This window comes from Rutilus rutilus (assembly GCF_951802725.1).
Source record: "Rutilus rutilus genome assembly, chromosome: 7".
In the NCBI taxonomy this organism is placed as follows: Eukaryota; Metazoa; Chordata; class Actinopteri; order Cypriniformes; family Leuciscidae; genus Rutilus; species Rutilus rutilus.
This window is the reverse complement of record NC_140221.1, coordinates 43,657,567-43,679,836: the sequence shown is the minus strand read 5'-3', so window position 1 is coordinate 43,679,836 and position 22,270 is coordinate 43,657,567. Positions and strand designations below refer to the sequence as shown.

The following is a 22,270-nucleotide window of genomic DNA, read 5'->3' as shown; positions in this document are numbered from 1 at the left end:
TGGAAGAGCTGCTGTATAGGGCTGCCGGTGTGTGTGTGTTTGTGCAGACCTTGCTGTAGGTGCTGGTGTTGACTGTAGGCTGGAGGGTGTGGGTACTGTCTGTAGCCAGTAGCAGGGCTCTGGGGGGCATATGGGCTGGGCACTGGGCTGCCCTGCTGAGGCAGAAACCGTCCACCAGAACTAGACTGCCCTGCCACAAAACGCCTATCATAAGGAACAGGAGAGGACAGTGTCAACAAAGAGACTACTAAACCTTATAACACTGAATTGTTAAATTATTAACATCAATTATTTATTTTAAACCATTTTTCCTCATAACAAGAAAGAAAATGAAAGGGTAGCCAAATGAAATGTTATGATTACCAAGCTGATAATATTTTATGTAAAAAAATTCTGATTGGGATTTTACTCAGATAAAAAAATTGTGATTGCAAATTAAATTAAATACCTAAATCAGGGTTTTTCCTGCCTCAAAACAAAGCGGAGGCGATACTTGCCTTCAACTGGCTAACTGTACGTTCACACCGCCGCCGACTTGAGCTTCCAAAGTTACCGGAAGTCATTCATTTTCAATGGAAGCTGGCTTTTCTCAGCTGCAAGGAGCGTCAAATCCATCGGCGTCGCGTTTTGGGCGTTTTGAGCGTCAATCAAAAAGTTGAAAGTATCTCAACTTTATGGTAATGAGTTATGACGCGGTTCAGCGGCAAACGCCAGCAACCAATCAGAATATAGACGTCCTTCGCGCTGGCTGATTCCGGAGAAACATGCGATGTAAACTTTCGTTCCTACCAAAACATTAGTTCCGAGAAAATGGAGGAGAACCTGATAATCGCTGTTGCTGGGTTTCCTATCATTTATGATATGACGTTATTTTCATATAGGGACCAGTTCTGTTACTAAAGAGAGAGAGCCCCGGCCGCGCGCGCGCACTCACCTTCACTGTCTTCAAACAACACGTCTTGCTGTCCTCCTCCCTCGCGCATATTAATCAAAATATTTTTTTTCCTGACCAAATGTGACCAAAACGGTTATAAAAATGCTGTCATTATAAAAGGTTTCTAGTGTCAATGTATTGCTTGTTTTTTTCTGTTTACATTTCATGATGTGTGACACAGACTTCAGAGCGGCCAAAGCGTCAACAAGCTTCCCCGTACTTTTTGACAAGCGTCCTTGACAGGGCGGCCAGAGCTTCTTTGCAGCTCAAGTCGGCGGCGGTGTGAACGTACAGTAAAGCAAACACTTTGAAAAATGAAAAATAGGAGGCTGAAATGTTCTGCCTCTGATGGCACTGTGTGGATGAAAACAGTGGCTTTAACGCAATGTTTAATGACCTTATGTTATGTTTATGTTCAACTACACTGCAAAAGAGGCCCCTTTTAGCTGTTAAACAGCTGGGTTTTTTTACAAGCAACACATTTTAGGTGTTATATTAATTAGACGGTTGAAGAAAATGACAATTATCAAGTTAAAGCATATTCTACAAAAATGTAACCTGTTGAACATTAATTAAATACAACATAACGGCTAAATGTAAAATCAATTACACATTAAACACTGTAACATTGTTATTTTATAACATGCTGGCTATAATCGTAAACAAACAGCGGTTGTTGGTTAGTTTTGTACAACGAAAAGCAACTGTACGTGACACAAACAGAAGCACAAGTTAGTCCTCCAGATGAAAATTGAATCAGAAAGCAAGGCTCACCCAGAGGGGCTGTGGGACATAGAGGCCTGCTGGTAATTGGCAGAGGATGGGCTTTCCTGCATGGAGCCATGCGTGATTTTATACGGCGGTGCCATTGACTGCTGACTTATACCTGTGAAAAACAAGAATGTGAATAATGGTCTGGAAGAGAAACAACAAAAAGCAACTCTAACGACACAACTTGAGATGTTTACTAAAAGTTTAAATATGGCTAGCTTTTTTTTTTGCTGCTAAAATAGGAAAGAATGACATCAGTCAGTCAATGGGTGCTTCTCAAATCTTAGTTTTGCGACCTCGTTTCCTTTCCTCGCGTCTCAGCTTCACTCCCTGTAGGATGATCACTCGAGCGTCACTTCACAGCGTCATCAGCAGCGCTCAAAGGATCTGCCCTTATGTTGTTTTAGATTGGTTATTTAAGAAATTCATAATAAATAATATTAAAAGCAAGATACCCTGTTGAAATATGTGAGGTGTGGTTTATTTTTACTTTTCAAAGGTAAAGTATAAATTAAAATGATTGTGACCGATGTGAAGGGGGAGGAGAATTTATTCGCGCGTCACGTTTAGTCGATTAAACACTTCCGTAAAGGAAACACCCGTGTATCCTCGCTCATAACTCCTCAGGAAGCTTCCTCACTACTCGTTCCTCACGGTGCAATTAGAGAATTGAGATGTCCTTGGGGATGGCTGAGCTCAATCGGTTTCCGGGTCATAGGATGGAGGAGCGAGGAAACGAGGAGGGATATTGAGAAGCACCCATTAAGTCATCGCCATGAAGCCACAGAACATAAAACAGTATATTTTTAAAATAGATGAGTTTGCAAACATATTATAGCTTTCGCACACAACATATTCTGACACATCAGCATGGATTGTTTTGTGATGCGATCAATGTAATGCAGGTGTAGTGTAGTGAAGAATGGAGCAGTAGCAAGTACATTGGATGTGGAAACACTTATTTATATGTTTTTTATATTAACATAAAGCTTGGTTTTATATACTGATTGTTTTAACACGCATGTGTGTATGAACTAATGGTTATGTTACAGAGAAATAATTCATTCGGTTTTCAAAAATGTTATTTTCTTAGTATAAAGGAACATCACAAGGCCAAATAAAGCACAACGCCTCTTTCAGTAGCCCTAATTGTAACCATCTTTTTGGGAGAGGAAAGGGAGGCATAATCTGTCTATTCAGAAGGACACATTCTCTAGGCAGACACACATTACATGCTTTGGTGGGAGTAATGACATTTATATTAAGATGTAGAGAGGACGACTCAAGTAGACTCATTAACTTATCCAACCAATTCCAGCCGTCTTTGTTCAATGAGTAATGAATATGTATGTTTGTGCTAATTAAATACTCTGTAAGACTTCATCTTACAGGTGAACTTCCACCAAATGCACCTGACAGCAAACTGGCAACCAATCAGTTAGCATTGTTACAGCAAAAAGTACAGTATTGAACATAAAACTGTTATTTCTTCAGGTTGAACTGATTGCAAGTGCAATCTGTAAACCTTGTAGTAATATCGGTCTCCCTGTGTGCTTAAAATGACTCTTACCCGCCTGGGCTGGATACTGGGGAGTGCTGGGGGCAGTCTTATTCCTGAAGATGGTGGGGTTTCTGGACAGCAAAAGCTGCAGCAGAACTGGAACATCTCCCTCCAAATCATCACTGCCCAGGTTGTCCTTCAGCTCTCTGTGGAAATCATATCAGATTTGACACACTCACAAACCACTGACAAGAGTACATAGGGCCAGTGTTGGGGGTAATTTGACTTTTTTCAACTAACTAGTTAGGTAATGCATTGGACTGACAGCTTTTCTAAATCAGGAGTAAGTGCAGAGAAGTTGTGCTGTGTAAAATATGATGGTTATTGTAGCTCTAGACTAAATGTGAGAATGCATCTACTCATCTCGCTGGCACTAAAACAGATTCGGTATTCCTCAAAAAGAAAACTGAAATCAAACTCAGAATATTACACAAACCTGCAATAATAAAATATGATAATATACTTTATGTATTTAATCTCACTTTATTAAACATGCAGACGTGAATTTGCACTTCCACTTGACTTGAGGCTTATTCATTTTCACTTTTGGTGTGAAAGGGCCTTTACATTTGCCAAAAATAGAACTTTATTATGTTATTAAAAAACAAACAAGCAAGCCCAGCCCAGGTGAGAAAAAGTAACGCAAATGTAATTTTTTATAAAAAGTAATGCAATTAGTTACTTTTTAAAGGGAGTAATGCAATATTGTAAAGTAGGGTTGTGCCGATAGACGATAGTATCGTGTATCGACGATAGACAGAGATATCGCCGATGGCAGATGCCTTTGACGATATCAATACGATAATTGGCTCGTTTTCCTATTAATGTATTAAATCATTATTATTATTATGAAGCTAGTATAGTTACAATTATATTTGCCTTGCCTAAATTCATAACGACATCTCACCACATAACCACACTTGCGACATCACATAACCACACATGCAACGTCACCGACGCGCGCGTATGAGGACTCCTCAAAGAAATTATTTTTAAAACAGAAAAAAATTACATCCCACAACGAAATTGAATTGCAAGGTGATCCATTCACAAATTGCCAAGAGTGCTTGTTTTAACAGACGCATATTCTTATACAGAGCCAAGATGAAGACGCGGCATCGTTGTTCGTCAGTATTTTGTTTCCATAGCACATTAACAAAATATTTAATGACAGTAAAAACACTAAAAACAGTAGGCTACAATTACAAAATATTAATTATTATAATAATATCAATAAAATTATATAGGCCGCCTATGCCTAATAAAGTCTTTAGTAGGCTACACGAAGCATCTGTGAAACTCTGCCTGTGAAAATCACAAGCAACTTCAAACTTGTTTAACAAGAAATATTCTTCTATTTTTTTCACTGTCAATAATGTAAGTCCACAAGAGAAATATTAAGCCAGTAAATTAAGATGCTGTAGCCTACCGTTATATCCACCGTCGTCTCTGAGAGAACGCGCAGTTAATGCAGTGAAAGCGCAGTCCGTTTCTGCTTTCGTTTTCAGGGAATGATCGCGTTTACATGCACGTTATTAACTCGATTATGCTGAATAAACTGACAATGCATGTGGTCATGTAAACGGATTAACCCATTTTCCTTTATCAGAGTCAAGTCATAAGTAAGTACCGATCGACTTTTAGATTTTTGCCTCTGATTTCTCCCGGCATTTAAAACCCGCGTTATTTCGGTTTATTGAAGTGCGGTGCGCATAAGTGAAGTGCATCCAGACAGAGAGAGCACTGGTAGGAGGACATATCGCAGACTCCGACTCTTTCTTGACCCAATAAATTAAAACGTGTTCTCATGATCTCGTGCAGAAGCAGCCTACAGTCAAAATGCTGCATCAGTAACGGCATGAGGGGATCATGTGTGTCCGTAAATTTCCCGCTGACATGTTGAAATATACAAGAATGGTCAGATACAAGAATGATTAGGATCTTTTTTTTTTACCTCACTATACCAGGAAACAACCTGATTTAGCCTATTAATAAACACTCCACCTTTGCTAGCAAAATAGAAAAAGATTCTCATTTAAAACGAAGTAATAAAACAAGCAAATTGATGAGTAAATAAGCAAGTTAATAATCAAATAAGTAAGCCCCGCCCCCCTCACGATAATATCGTGTATCGCCGATCTCACAGGCTGACGATAGGACGATATGAAAATGGAGCATATCGCGCAACCCTATTGTAAAGCATTACTTTTAAAGTAAACCGTAAACCTGTTGTGCAGCACTTTCTAGAATTTTATTTGATTACATTTTAAAAGATTAATTAACCTATTAGTTTAATGCATTCATTTGATTAACACCTTTTCTGATTAATTTAAGAACAGAATCCAGAAATATTCATTTTTTTAATTGTTATATTAATTATTAAAGTTTTATAAATTCAACTGATTAGACATCCTTTTTGATTACTAATTAAATTGAATTAAACCATCAAATAGAATCCAGAAAAATTTCAACTGAGAAGACTGAAAAGTTTGGGGAAAAATAAATAGGATTTCATAGGGCCCATGTACTGATAGACCTGCAAGTGCAGAGAGTTAATCCCAAAGTATACTTCGGCTGTCTGCGTTTTGTGACGAGCCGCGCACTGCCCATGTGACGTAATTTTCTTCATCGGGAGGGTCTGCACACCACGCGGACGGTGAATGTTGAGTCCACTAGGTGGCAATACACAGAGTTATGATGTACTGTACAAGTCCGAGTGCGTAAAGAGAGATGCAAAACAGTAAACAAAGCAGCCTATCCGTCTCCATTGTTTCTGTTTTGGTTCTTGTTCTAAACTTTGCATGCAATGGCGGATCCACTACTTTTCTTCTTCTATCCTTTCGAGCGAATGTCCTTTACATGACACGACTCAGTGCTGCCCTCTAACGTCTGTGTTGAACATCCGCACTCATCCGCTGCTGGGTATACTTTGAAAGCAGTGGGGACATGACCGTGTGTGATATGGAGCGGAACGGAGAAAATTAAGTATACCAAGGCCTTTAGGCAGAAAGAGACAGAGGAGGCATGCAGGTGTGTGGTTTATGTACAGGGTAAATGTAAGCAGAAACTCACATGTGCTCCGAGGAGACCTGGCTGAGGCCACTGGAAAGCTGAGAAACCAGAGTTTCATCTCTGCAGCCCATCAGACGCCCCACTTCCTCAGCTACACGCCCGCTGTACAGCAGACTCTTAGTGGTGGTGCCCGGTAAAGGGGAGGGCAGGGGCAGCTGGTTCAACACTGTACACACAAACAGAGTGCAATAAGGCCATGTTTTCTTTATTACAAAAGCTCGCAGGGTAGAAATCTAACAGGCACCTAAAGTGCAGTCAGAGATGTTCTGATGGACCCAATGTAAAACACTCTTTTTACAGATTTACCGCATATTGTGAAACATGCAAAAGCAAATTTTGGGCCCCCCACACAGTATGACCAAAACCACTACTTTTAAAGGAAATGGGGAAAAACAATTAAACACTGATGTCAAATTTGATATTGTGGCTTTATATGTGATCATATACTTGCGCGTGTTATTATTACCGCCTTACCAAAATCAAGCTCAAATGAAGTTAGGAAGTTTTTGTCCAGTGAACGTCGTGTTTTTCGTCATTAGAACGGCTGCATCTGAGGCAGTCAGTTCATCACATCACGTTTTCATCAGCTTAAAGGTTGTGAAGATTATTGTAGCTATGTGGGCGCTCGTTTATTTTCTGTCTTTCTCTGTCATTTGGCCAAAATCTCACATTATAATGAAGCGTTACGCACATTTGGCTGTGACTCAATGACAAATGCAAGATGCTCTTCTCCGCTCCTCAAATACATAAAATAAAATTACCCTTTATATATATCAAGTATTTCTTAATACTTAAAGAACTTTAAGAAAACACTGGACTTATTCAGAGAACCAGTTATTTATTTAACGCAGCGACGCTCCAAACTTCATTCACAATAGAAATGGGGCAGAGTTATGAGGTTTAACAGAATTTGAGGAGGCAATGGAGATAAAAGATTTGGTCACAAGCTCTTTTTAATACTTCTCATTGGTTAAATATTTGCAAAACCCATAGACAGATGTAAAGGGTGACAAATAGTAATGATTTATGTTAAAAAATATTTTTTATTTATTTATTAAGTAATTGTCTTACATAGTTTTAGCATTAGAGTGAAATATTAATAACAATAATTAAACAATATTATTTCTCCCCATTGTATTAAACTCTGAAACCAGAATAAATAAATGAATCTATATTAAACAGGACCAAAGTAACGTTTAATTACACAAAATTAATATAACATATCAATTTAAAATACAACAAATATAAGAATATAAATTAGCCTTTAAAAAGGTGTGGAAAGTATGAGCAAAATGTTATAACAAGTATACAAGTATAAATAACACAATGCAGTAACCATGTGCAAAACACCTGTTACTTTGGATATCATTACATGGCACCCAAAGAATAATGTTATTGTTTATATATCAGTAATTGTATCTTATAGTGGAAGAATGATCATGTATTTGGTCAAAATAATAATTAAATGAACATTTAAATTTAGTTTAATAATGTTACTTACAAACTATTTATTATTTCAAATGCTGTTCTTTTGAACTTTCTATTCATCAAAGAATCATAAAAAAAAAAGTATCATGGTTTAAACAAATATTAAAGCAGTACATCTGTTTTCAACATTGATAATGTTTCTTTAGCAGCAAATCAACACTTTCTGAAGGATCATGTGACGCTGAAGACTGGAGAAATGATGCTGAAAAGTCAGCTTTGATCACAGGAGTAAATTATATTTTAAATAAAATGGTTATTTTAAATTGTAATAACTTTCACAATATTACTGGTTTACTGTAATTTGATTAATTAAATGCAGTTTCAGTGATTATAAGAGATTTCTTCTAAAAAAGGTTTTTTTTTTGTCATCTTACCCTTTTAAATTGGTAGTGCAATTTATTAAATTTTTTGTTGATGTAACAGCTTTATAAAAACAAAGTATAGAGTCTCTCATTGCTTAATTATAAATACCCCCGGTTTAAACAGAAGATCCACAAACACTAGGGTGGTCCTTATTTTTAAAGTCTCCAATTGTCATGCTCTTAACCCTTCAAATTGTTCCTTTATATAAGAAAATACAGCATGCCAATTTGTATGGCAGTAACATAATTACTGGTAGCTCAATAGCTTTAAACTTTCTGAGATTTTGATGATTTTCGTAAAAACAGATCATTTGAATTGGTATTGTACCTGGCTAGTAAAATTCCAAAAGAATCTCCATAAAAACATCTAATGCACCATATATTCCTAAATATGTATTTTAGATGCATATCTCAGTTTACTGATTGTAGAAACTAAATCCAAATTAATCCATCCATGACCCGGTTTAGCAGATTTACCTTTCCTGGTGGAATCAATACATATTTCTATTGATGATCCCCTTGGTTATTGTTTGGGTTTAGAGCACATTTTTGGGTTAAAAAAATGACATTACGTTCCTTGAAATTGACCCGGAACTTTGGCCGAATCAAGCAGATTATCAGGAGGCACAGGCAACCATACATGCAATGAAAGTAGTCGAGAGAGGAGTGGCTCTGATTCAAGAATACAATGGCTATCTCACACACTCTGAACAACAATTGCAGTTTCTCCTTCATGTGGTGGAAGATCACCGACGGATCTATCCAGACTGCAAAAAGTCAACACTGGCTGCTGAGCATCAGAAACGAGGGATTGTTGAAAACTTTGTGCTTTTTTGAGATTGTCGTCATGTCAGTGTTGCTCTGATTTAAATAAAATGTAGTTCATTTGCAGCAACTTTTAATATTACTTGCTTATCACAATAACGCCGCACAGCTTAACATAGGCAATCTTCCACAAGATTGAGCTACCTCTAAATATCTTTTTTTTGTCAACATTTTTGCATATTTCTAATTTTGAAGTTAAAAGGAACAGTTTAAGAGGTTAAGACACTAACATTTTGCAAAAAAATAAAATAAAATTGGACTTGATAAGGACCACCTGACCACACACCAGTCCAATACAACAGTAATGTTTGGCAACTGTAAACAACTAGATTGCTTTGTCATACCCAATGAGAACATTTTTACTGTATTTATTTATTTTTTACAGGAAACCATCCTTATGACCTCCAATGAACTCGCATGCACATTATCTTCATAATCTAGCAATAGAACGCAAGAGTGCAATATTGGAAGTAAAAATTCTTTTCATTCTCTCCACAGATACAAACTGTACAAGACAGACCCATCATAAACTCAAGCATGCAATTGTAAATGCTTCCACAGAATCCACAAGTGATGAACTTTTTTTTTTTAAGTGTTTAATTTAATTCATATATATATATATATATATCTCACCGGAAAATCCAGAAAAGTTGAGTCTGAACATTTTGAAAAATGCAATAAAATCAAGAATCTCTGTGATTTGTTAATTCTCTTTCAACTTTATTTAACTGACAAAAAAAGTACAAAGAAAAGATATCCAATTTTTTCACTAACCAAAATGTTTGATGGCTGCTACACACTCCAATATATTTGGGACAGAGGCTAAATAAAAGTGAAAAGCTTATAGAGTATCCAAGTTAAGCACTTTTGAAACAGTCCACAATTGAATTGGTAATAGGTGAGGGTATTGTGATTGAGTGTAAAAGGAGCAGCTCAGTTTTTGCAAGCAAAGATGGGTCACGGCTCATCACTTTGTGCCAGATATCATGAGAACTGTAAAACAATTCAAAAATCACATTTCTCAATGCTAGATTGCAAAAAAAAAAAAAATGTTTTACATCTTTCACCTACATAATATTTTGAAAAGATTCAGGGAATCCCAGTACATGTACAGCAAGGCAGGAAAACTCTGTTGAATGTACATGACCTTTGAGCCCTCAGATGGCCCTGCATGAGAAACCATCATGCTACTGTGTTAAAGGCGTGGTTGAGTATGATTTCATTTATGATTTGTACATAAACCCCGCCATCCTTGTTATAAACACACGCAGTCCTTGTTAATAAGAGGAAGAGTTGTTGTAGTTGAGCACATTTGTGAGTCAGCTCAAACTGTAGCATCCGTCTCTTCACATGCAACAGAAAGTCACTCTGTGTGCATCTCACAACAGTTCCTATACGAGCGATTTATAGATTATCATGACAGAATATGCTAATTGAAGATTGTTAACTCCACATCAGCAACATAAATTCATCAACTAACCATTCAGAGACGTCCTGTTGTATTCTACGTGTTTTCACTTCTTGAGTCTCTCCATCTTTGTCTGACTCCGTTTAAACATAAAAGTCAGAACAGTTTCTGTCATTTTAGTGTGTGTCTGCGTGAGGTAATTAGAGCTGCTAACACACACCAGCTCTTGAAACCCCGCCCTCTGTGCCGGGAGCAGCAGCTCATTTGCATTTAAAGGGCCAGACACAAAACGGTGCGTTTTTGCTCATCCTCAAAAAGTGACAACTTTATGCTATATAAAAATATTTGTGGGGTATTTTGAGCTAAAACTTCACACACACACTCTCTGGGGACATCATAGATGTATTTTACATCTTGTGAAAAGAGCATTATACCACCCCTTTAAATACAGCCACATGTGCTTGGAATACCGTTGCCACTTCACAGTCACACAACACAGTCTGTGACACTGCTAACTGTGCAGAATCTTTGTTACGCAAGGAGAAAGCTATACATCTGTTCAATGCAGAGATGCCACTGAGTCCTCTGTGCTCGAGCTCATCTCAGATGGTCTAAAAGACAGTGGAAATGTATGCTGCAGTCAGATGAGTCCACGTTTCAGCTTGTTTTGGGGAAAAATTTACAGTGAGTTCTCAGTCCCAAAGACGAAAGGGACCATCCAGACTTTCATCAGTGACAGGTATAGTACAAAAGCTAACATCTGTAATGGTATGGGGATGCATCAGTGAAAACGGCATGGGTGACTTGCATGTGCGTGAAGGTACCTCTGACGTGGAGGCATATATTGGGATTGTATAGAGACATTTAATGGCATCAAGATGACATCTTAACAATGCCAGGCCTCATTCAGCATGTGCTACAACAGAGTGGTTTTGTAGAGACTGTACCATATGGTGTGCTTGACTGGTCTGCATGCAGTCCAGATCTGTCTCCTACTGAAAATGTATGGCCCATATGGCCAATACAGCTTTCCTGTAGCTCAGTGGTAAGAGCATTGCGTTAACAACGCAAGGTTGTGGGTTCGATCCCAGGGGATTGCACATACCTATGTATAAATGTATAGGATAATGCAATGTAAGTCGCTTTGGATAAAAGCGTCTGCCAAATGTAAAATGTAAAATGTAATGAAAAGAAGAATCAAACAACAACAACCACGGACTGTTGAGCAGCTGTCTTGTATCAGGCGAGATTGGGCAAAAAGTCCACTTGTAAAACTGCAACAGTCAGTATCCTCAATTCCCAAACTATAAAAAAAGTCTACTTGAAAGGAAAGGTCATGTGTCACCCAACATGCCTCTGTCCCAACCTTTTAGTGTTGCAGCTGTCATAATCAAAATTTGCAAAATACAAATTTTGTATTGTAAAAAAAAAAAAAAATGTCTTTGTATTTTTGTCAGTGAAATTCATTTGAAAAGAGAATTAAGAATCACAGATATGAGGGATGATCACTTTTTTTTTTCCTAACCGACAACCGAAATGCGTTAAGCGCTCATTAACCAAGAAGTTTGTGTTAAATTAGAATGGATAAGTGTCTGTGACCCAATAAAAATAACAAAATTTGTTTTCCAAGGGTTTAGTTTTACATGCACAAATAGCAGCATGAACAAAACACTTTTTTTTTATTAGAAAAACTAATAAAATCATCTATAAGGATGAAGTCCTAAATACGCAAAATATATTTCACTCAAGTAAATAACAGATTAACAAAACGAAAGAAAAACTTGTGCGACAAGTATTAGCCTATATGGGGAGTTTCGGTTTACTTTTGTGACGCGCTCCACGAACAAGGAAACCGAGACGGCAGAAATCGCATCCTGTTTGTTTTCTTTATTTTACAAAAATACAATGTTGTTGTTTTTTTATTGTGAGTGTACACAAATGAAAGTGTAAACAGGTTTTTCCACTTCTATGTCGAAAAATTTCAATTGCACAACATATCAGCTCTTGCAGACTTGACATTGCAGCCTGTTCATTATCAGAACAAAAAAACAGTCAAACCAAACATATAAAAAGTTACACTGCTTAACTTAAATAGTCCAGAGTACAATCTGTGCTGTTGAGCGTGACCACCGCCTCACTGTGGTGTTATACCAAGCACATTTCTGCGCACGTCAAGGATGATGTTTTATGCCGATATTGGAACGCAAGTAAAGTACAAAGGCTAGTTTACATAAATAATAGTTCAACATTGCAAATATAGAAACATTTGGATTCGTGCCGAATGAGAGAGGTAGGCTACGTGAGCCCAACACTGGTTTCTCTTTCAGTTTCACTTTAAATTAATTTATTTTTGGCTTGACGTTTACATAGCTACTTTCATTTTTCATTCTTGTTCTGTTCTGAATAAAGTTCAATTTAAAGGCAGGGCTCCATACTAACATTTGAGAGCAGTAGCACCAGTGCCACTAAGCTCTATAGTAGGGCTGGTCCGAATACAATTTTTTTGAGCTTCGAAGCTTCGGTAGTAACGAACAACGAATATTCGAAGCTTCGGAGAGAGGGTGCTGAACAAATTCTTCTCTCTAATAAAGGCAGGAATCTCTATGTGTCTGTCTGTCCGTTTGCATTTTGATTATTTCAAGAACCGTTCATCCAATCGACTTCACAAGGGAGTGCAGTGTCGCATTTGGTGCAATATAGATAGACACGCGAGACGTTCAGAATTAATAAACTACAGAACAACGCGAGCGGGAAGCGGCGCACCTCACACGGGCAGGGCTTATATGCTCCGAGAACGGACACTGCACTGGTGATATAAAACATCTTTCCCATGAACAACACAAAGTAAATACACTCGCACGTAACACACACACACACAGGTCTGTTAACTTAAGTAATACTTTTAATAAGGTAGTCTAACATTTTTCTGACTAACAAATTACTGCCACAGTAAAGGGTAGATTTAAAAAAAGAAAAAAGAAATTTAAATAAAGAAAAAACCCGAAATTAAGTTAAATTAAAAACGAGATTACTTTAGATTGATAATAACGGGTAAACAGCTTAATAAATTTTTTTCTACTATCTTATTTTCCACAATGTCAAAGCAACGCAGCTTAACCCAAAACACAAGCTCAGGCATGCACTTTAGTAGGCCAAGAAGAAGCAAATATATTTATTAGAGATGCACCGATTGATCGGCTGGTGACCGGAATTGGCCGATTTTATGCCGGTCAAACAAATGCACTCGGGCTCCGCATGATTAACCTTTTGAGCGGTACGGTCTCATATATGGGATTTTTATTTCTGTGGCCCTGAGAGTACGGTGCCACATTTATAATGTTCAGTGACGTCGCATCACTGCCAGATTCAAACTGTGCTTTCGCGCATTGGCTGGCGCTGAGCCAGAGTCGGATGCGTTCAGCGCTGTCATATATCACAACTAAGCAGTGTTTTCAACCTCATAATGTTTATTTTAGGTTTCAGATATTTAAATACACATAAGCACGAGTAAAACAATACATTTGGAGTTTGTAAAATACACACTGATGTCTGTGGAAGCAGCAATAACAATCTATTCAAATATAATTTGCCGACATGTGTTATTCATCAGACAATCATAGTGGAAGTAACTATAAAGTTTACTCTATTCTTCTCAGTTCACCGGCCACTTTCTTGCATTTATTTCGGGAGAAACTGACGAATTTGCGTGCTGTAAATCCGACTGACAGGACAACATTGGGGCGCCCATCTCATGTTATAGCAGGGTTCCTGCAGGTTTCAGTTAGTCAAATTTAAGACCTTTTTAAGACATTTTAAGACCATAAAGATTGAAATTTAAGACCTACACGACGACGCATTGCCAAAAAAATATTCAAATCAAAGAATTCATTTTATTTCAATGAATTCAGTAATTGAAAAAGCATTAACTTAATTTACAGATAAAGCAATCACATTAGTAACCTTCCAGACCCAACAACGCGTGTCAGAGAAAAGAACAGAATCAGATATAATTTTTTTATAGAAAATTGTACTTTGCATATTATAGGCCTACTGTAAAAAACACATAATTAGTTGATTTTAGTTGATCATAACTAGAGATGAAATGGCATGAACATTTAATTTAATTATTATAGTGCCAAAAATTACCACTGTTATCACAGAATCCTGTTCAAAAAGTACTAATACTACACAATGAAATCAATTCACCAAGTTTTATGTCGAAAAACAGCAAATAACAAATAGAATTAGCATCAATACACACTAACATAAACATTAAAATAATACAATTAAAAATGATAGCCAGATTTTAAAAGTGTCTTGCAACATGTTATATACTAACATGTACAAGATAAACCTCACATATTTCAGACTTTAATTTATCTTTTTTGACTCATTCTTTTTATAAAAAATGATTTACTGACATTTACAATACAGTTTAGCTTATCTTTTATTTTTAATAGTAAAATTCGGTCCGATTTTCCCGTGGCGTCTGTCGTTGCTATGCAACTGAGCACTGTGCTCTCCACAATGACAAAAAAGTTTTAGTGGCTAATGGATTTCCACCCCCGAAAAACACTTGCTGTAGCTCTGTTACAAGATTTATTTACGGAGAAGAGAAAAACACCCGTAGTGTTTGGGTGCACCTGCATCCTTCATGTCTTTTTTCATGTCGCTGCGCCTGGATAAAAACGAGCGCGTCGCTTACCGCGCTCCTACATTTGAATGAACTTGAGCGCTTAAAAGACGCGATATGTGAACTGCCTCTTGGCGAGCGACTTCGATACTTTTTTGCTACTTTGTAATAACTTTCTGCGGCCAGCGTTTCTGGAAATGACCGAGGGTAAAATCTTTTTTAAGACCTGACTAAATGAAATTTAAGACCGCGGATGAAAATCTGGCTGTTTTTAAGACGTTTTAAGGCCTTAAATTTAAAGTTCAGAATTTAAGACTTTTTAAGACCCCGCGGGAACCCTGTATAGATCAAGATTATTTATTAAGGTTTACACCTTAAAGGTTATAAAGTGTTTTAAACACACTCACTTACACGTATTTGAGAATCGGAATATCAGATAGGCTAGTTGATGACATGGTAAGCAAGTTTGTGAATATTTTGAATAAAAAAGGAAAAGCAAAATAAAAGCGACACATTTGTCATACAGTATTATTGTGGCTGCGGTGTATGGCGTGACGCGTCGCCATGGAAACATTAAAGGGAACGTTCGCCTTGAAAAAACTCACTCTGGGGGTGGGTGGTGGGGGTGTCAGTTAGAATATTTTAAACTTGCGCATGAAAGGGTTAAAGAAAAGATCGAAAATAAATATTTGTGTGTGCTGTAAAGTGGTTAGAATTTTTTTTTATCGGAATCGGCTAAAATCGGTATCGGCAGGTCAAACTCAATGAAAAATTGGAAATCGGAATCGGCCTAGAAAATTGTAATCGGTGCATCTCTAATATTTATTAAGTATAACGAGGTTGGGTTCCTTCAACTGTCCACCCTATTAAAAATGGCTAGGCTATATAAGATAATTGTAAAAAAAAAAAAAAAAGTATTGTATTTCGTCAGATTTTAGTGTTGAACATATTCAAGCGCGAATGAGAACCGTTGCGAGGGGAAACACACTGAAAAAAAAAAACACTGAATACTCGAATATTCGGGTCCAGCCCTACTCTATAGATGGTGGCACCAGCACCTGATTGGTAGCACTTAGCTTTAATCATAAAATTACTATTATTTTGCATTAATAAGCACAGTTACTAATAATATTACACGTTTGTTTATTGGAAATTTGACAGTAAAGCACCGAGCTTGAATTGAGATGCTGATAAAATGACCTTGTTATTTACAACATGCCAAAACCTCATTTTTATAGGAAAATATTCTACTCTGATTAAATGTAACGTTACCATTGCTCTTTTATAGTATCATACTGAACTGACAGACAGCTTCAGTGATTATAAAAGGAGCGTTCTTTACTTTTCTTCAAATTGTGACAGAATTACACAAGACACGTTTTTTCAAGAGAGACTTTTTTCCATATATTAGTGGAAATAGCATATAAGTCAATAAGTGCTCCTTATCTACTTATTATAGTGGTGATTTCATGTCTTTTTTCAAATAAAAGTGTTTGTTTGCCATAAAGTTTTAGTTTTTCTACATCTTTAAACTTTTCCCAATTATCAAATTAAAAATAACATTAAAATTAGATGATATTTAGAGCTTTTAAGTGCTGGAAAAAGTGAGAAGCACTTGAAAGCCCTTGATAAGTGCTTGAATTTCAGGTTGTACGAACCCTTGAGGGGTACGAACCCCATTATGTAAAAACATTAGACTATTTCTGCCACAATACCATGGTTACAGTTAGCGTTGCTACACTGCATCTCCCAGCAATCGGCCAGCGAGTACCTGTACTGAGCTGGAGCTACCATGACTAGTATTGCTCCGAGCTATCATTTGTTTCGTTACACTTTCGTTTTATTTGCCGTTTGATGCTTCTCATATGCAACATAAAGGCAGCTCTTATCATTTGGGCAACGTGGTGGCGGCACCAGTGCGACCTCTAACAAAATGTCGTCGCACCGGCAGGAAAAAAGGTAGCAAAATGCGAACCCTGAAGTGATTTATTGTGGAGTGAGGGGAAATCAAAAAATGTTTATAGAATTTATAATGTTTGTAAACATTCTGTTTTATTTAGGCCTTTATTACATTAATATAATAATAAAATGTGACTTATACACAAGTTATCAGGGGGGTTTTCTTAAAAGCTTAATTTTATATGTGTAGCGTATTTTTTAACCATACAGCAAATGTTTTTAAACCATTTAACCAACAGTATTAATCAGTAAAAATGATTTGTCGACTAACGGCTAACCAGTTAATTATGAGCAGCCCCAATAGCAAAAAAAACAAAAACAAAAAAAAAACACGTTAAATGTGTAGTCACTGGTAAGTCCAAAAAAAAAAAATTCAATAGTTTTATATTTGACCATTTTTATTTCCCAATTACCTCATTTGCAATGCCTCATGGGATGAATTGTTCACTCACACATACGATACAATTACTTAAGTCCACAGATATTTGTGTTTTAAAGCAAAATATTGCAATGTTGTGATGTTCATCTTGCAGCTTGGCTCATGGCTTCTACACATTGTAGAATTTTTGTAAAAATTCACGTTACATTTACATTTTTAGAAAATGTAAAATTCTAGAGCCAAATCCGATGTAAATATGGGTGGTTACCGTTGCGCTCCATTGGCCAGTGAAGTATGAGTAGTGTGATGCATGTACTTACAGTCAGTGAGACCAGCGATCCCAGCAAGGGTTGTGATGGGCACATGTGGCATGTCCCCATTCATACTGACGGCTGGGCACAGAAGTCTTATGCACACAGAGTTCCACAGAGATATTTATACGCTGACCATCCCTCACATCTCACTCAGTCCTACAAAAAGAAAGAGGGTTTGAGTCTCACTGACTTGAATAAAGCAGCACAAATGATACACTCATTTCAAAACAGACACTACTATGCTTCCTGGCAGAATCAGTCCACTCAGACTTACTGTCTGTAACAGGTGCATTGATTTCTTTGCACACTAACGGCCATGTAGAGGAGCATCTACAACAGAGATAACATCTACTAACAGTGCAGACAGCCTGACGGACACACCCACTCTGGACTGACAGAGGATGACCGAGGACACACCCCTCAATTAGATATGCAAGCCCAACCCTGTCTCCCTAGGGGACCAATGACAGCTGGGAGATTGACAGCACATAGTAAGCACAAAAGAGGAGCAGACCTCACATAATTTAACAAAAACACATCTTGCACTTAAGCAAAACAATATCCCACATCACTGCTCAGAAGACAACAAGATGTGTGTGTGTTTAAATACATGTAACAATCATAAAATCCTCTTCCATGTTATCAAAAGGAGATGCTAACAGACAGTATTCCCAAGAATGCATTTCCGCATCCGGGCTATTTAGAGAGCATTAATATTCATGAATCATTTGCATGTGAAACTGTATTGGGAAGGTAAACAATCCAGAGCTGATCTCTGACGGGCAGACTACAAATGCAAAAGGGCATTTCTGTTGCACTGTCCCTTTAAATGCCAATACTTCACTTATTTATATTCATGAATCCATTCCGATCGCTTGCATGCAGATTTCATGACAACAACTCGCCAGCGATAAGCACATAATGCATAATTTCATAATCAAAGCTCTTGACGCTAGAAAATAAAACTGCACAATCAGAGACGATTTCAACGTCTGAAGCAATCGCACATTTATATATTTCTCACCGAAAACAAGTGGAAAACGACTTTCAGCTTGCTTAAGTTCTGAATGCAATTATGTGCCTAATTTATATATTATTCTCTCAATCGTTGATGCGAGATGCTATTATAGGATGTGGCTGCAATTGCAATGGAGTGAAGCAACACATCTGTACAAACAGGGTGACACAAAATGACCAAAAACACAGTGTTGACAAGTCGATTGTTGGAGAGAGAGGAACCATTCATCCTCAAAGCATTTCACTGACGTTTATTCAGCCGTAATGACTCAAAACATGACGAACATAGCGAAGTTATGAACACCAGAGATTGTAAATATTTACCATAACAAGCATTCAAGCCGTTCGTGGGTAAATGAGAGATGATTAGAGATGATTTTGACTATTAGCAAAGCGTTAGCTCGCGACTTAATAGATTCCTTGCAGATGCTCGCTAACGTTAGTTAGCATTGCTCTGTTCTGATAGGTGGATTTTTTTTATACAAACCCGAGCCGATTGTGTACTTACTTACTTAAATAACAAATTCAGTTATTTTATATACAATTTTCTGTCAAAAGTGTAGTCATTTAGTCTTAACAAACGATAGCATTTGCTAAGCTAAACACTCGCGAAAGCTAGTTCGGCTACGCACATCTTTCTGTCTCCCTTCGCGAACAATAAAAATACTTTTTGCTTTCCTCCATTCTTTCCTAACGCTGTACGTCGCGCGACGAAACGCTTTCGTTCATCACAACGCGCGTGGGATATTTGTATATGATCCGTTTGAGTTTCCACACAAAAACACTCGCCCGTGTTTGTGTGTCGCGAGGCCTCCGCGAGCTCCCCAGAAGCCTCGGACTCTACGCACGAGCGCGACGCCGGGTCACGCGCTTCCCGCCACGGGGGCGCGCCGGAGGAGAACGACAGAGCCGTTCCGTCGAAAAAAACCCAAATGGAAATGTGTCTAAATGTGGTTAGGGAACGCGAATACGGACTTAGCAGAAATTCTGAGAGGGTTTCATATTTACCTTAGCTTGGGGTAACTTCAAAGAAGAAAAAAATAAGGGGACTGTTGTTGGGATGAGAGCTTGGTTGTCGGTCTGTTGTAAGTCTCTGGCTCCCCCTCTCTGCTATAAAAAGATCAGCGCGGGCTAGCGGGTTTGTTTAGCCGAGCCTGCTAACAACAAGTCAACTCTATCTTTATCTGGGGTGGGGGAGGTCAGGCTGTCTCTGATCACACTTTAAAAACATTTCATCACGGAGCACAGTTTAATTCAGCTCCTTATTAACTAATCGCGTAAATGTTCGTAAAACACATTTTCTTACGTCTTTGTTTGACAACAAAAAGCCCCACAACTGATGCTTTGTCGTCAGTCAGAGGGAATGACCGGAAATACAAAAACTATTAACGCGATTGTTTTCCCGCAGACACAGATGTGCCGTTGACGGTTTCAATTAGGCGCTAAAACGCAGACAAACTCAGAGCACAAATAATTTAAGATTTTATTTTTAATTATTATTTTACATCCACATCAGGGCATATTAATAGTGTTATTTACAAGACACTTTATAATTAATTCACAGCATACTTATACATCATACTAATATATATATATATTAATAATATTAATAAACATTACATTTATATGTATATTTTATGTGTGTGTGTGCGCGTATATATATATATATATATATATACGCGCGCACACACACACACACATAAAATATACATATAAATGTAATGTTTATTAATATTATTTCTTATCTCTCTTATCTATCTATCCCTCTTCTTCTATTTTATGTGTGTGTGTGTGTGTGTGTGTATATATATATATATATATATATATATATATATATATATATCCAGGAGAAAGTCCTGGAATGTCTCAATGAATGAATAAATGGGATGACCTCGCATTGCCTTAGAAAATATTACCTAGTTTATGCAAATCAAACTTCACATATTTTGGTCCATCTGGAAAGTGTTTTATGATTCTTTTTATGATTTTAATGGTACTTTTTTTTTTTTTATAAACTAGTTGAAAGTGAGAGTGCTTAAGCAAATAAGCTATTATTGTACTTGTATATTGAGATTTTATTATTATTATTATTTAGGTAGGCTACTGTTTCTTTATCTATGAAAACCCAACTACTGTCTAAATTTGTAAATGACGTTCGACTAATAAAAAAGAAACTACAAAATATATTTCAGCAGCTGATGGATTTACTGGGTGAACCGTTAGCAGTCTTCAGTGTTGTACACTTTTGGGGTTTATCATTGACCTTTGAGCCTTTCTGTAGTTTCACTTTTCACCACTGGATGGCGACTTAGTATAACGATTAAAGCCAGCGGGCACACCTGTAGTTTATTAACTACATTCTTTGGATTTATTGCTCGTTTGAAGTGAAATAATTCTGTGTAGGTATAGGAAATATGTTTAGCTATAATATAATGGCTTCCAATAGCCATTAAATGTTGTGTATCCCAAGTCCAACGGTAAGTCCAGAATGAAAACCTGTTCACCTGTGCATTTTTTCAAGAAAGCACTGTTCTTCTGATTGCATTCATTTAATTCTGTTTATATTATTTTATGCTTACTTTGTCTTTCCCTTTTAACCATTTGGAATTTGTTTCTTTTTTGTTTCTTTTTCTGTTATTTTCTTTTTAGGTATTCCTGCAGCTCTAGCAATGTCATGGGTTTGATTCCCAGGGAATACATAATGCATAAACTAAAAAAAAAAAAAAAAAAAACTTTTGCTTAGGATAAAATCATGTGCAAAATGCATACATATTTTATAATGAACTCTTTTTTTTTCTCTTTCCTTACTATGTTTTACCTTACCTCTTATACAAAATGTGTATATGAATAAACCTTCTTTGTCTTGATATTTTGTTATGCAGTGACATTCATACATTGTTTAGTGAGATAAGTGTCCAAATACATTTTGGGGCCACTGTTTGCTCAATCTTTTGATAAAACACTAAGATTTTGTGTCACTAGACTATTTTTGGTTCCCCAAAGAATCTCTCTGTAAAAAGTTTATTTTAACAATCTAAAGAAACTTTTTTTTCCACTATAAAGAACATTTTGTGGAATGGAAAGGTTCCATGAATGTTAAAGGTTCTTTGTGGAACCATCGATGCCAATAATGAACCTTTATTTTTAAGAGTGATAATATGTTCTCAGTAAAGCATGTAAAAAATATACTCACCACATGTAAAAAAAATAAATAAAAATAATAATAATAAACTTCCGGGGCGGGTCAAGAAGGACCTGATCAAATTGTGTCAACAAAGGTCTTGATATGCACATAGATCATATCACACATTCTTTCTAAGACAGTGACACCATGCACTTGATAAGTATAGTATAATAGTGAGGGATTGAGAGATTGAGCCATTGTCAGCTGGTAATAAATGTAATTCTGAACAACTTTCCTGTCATTGCAAAATATGTGTAACAAAAAATACAAGAGACAAAAGAATCATTGACCTGTTAATGGCCCGTCCTGAGAAGAACACATGCGATGAGAGCAGTTAAGGCCAAAATGCTCTTTTCTTTATTC

The 22,270-nt window shown here is 37.0% G+C and overlaps 1 protein-coding gene across 2 annotated transcripts in view; it reads right to left on the bottom strand.

Annotated features, from left to right (window-relative positions):
* The window catches only part of nipbla (NIPBL cohesin loading factor a), a 51,631-nt gene extending 31,765 nt beyond the window's left edge, over positions 1 to 19,866 (bottom strand). Inside the window, exons 1-6 of one of the 2 annotated variants that reach the window (XM_084413841.1) lie at positions 19,732 to 19,866; positions 17,713 to 17,862; positions 6,339 to 6,504; positions 3,276 to 3,412; positions 1,709 to 1,820; positions 50 to 204 (exon numbers count right to left, since the gene is read on the bottom strand). In XM_084413841.1, the coding sequence (XP_084269967.1) occupies positions 50 to 204; positions 1,709 to 1,820; positions 3,276 to 3,412; positions 6,339 to 6,504; positions 17,713 to 17,776 (634 nt within the window). In that variant the 5' untranslated portion in view covers positions 17,777 to 17,862; positions 19,732 to 19,866. Of the gene's footprint in view, positions 1 to 49; positions 205 to 1,708; positions 1,821 to 3,275; positions 3,413 to 6,338; positions 6,505 to 17,712; positions 17,863 to 19,047; positions 19,559 to 19,731 lie in introns of those variants that run through there. The other variant, XM_084413842.1, reaches the window with a different exon arrangement.
* Positions 19,867 to 22,270: the final 2,404 nt, after the last annotated feature.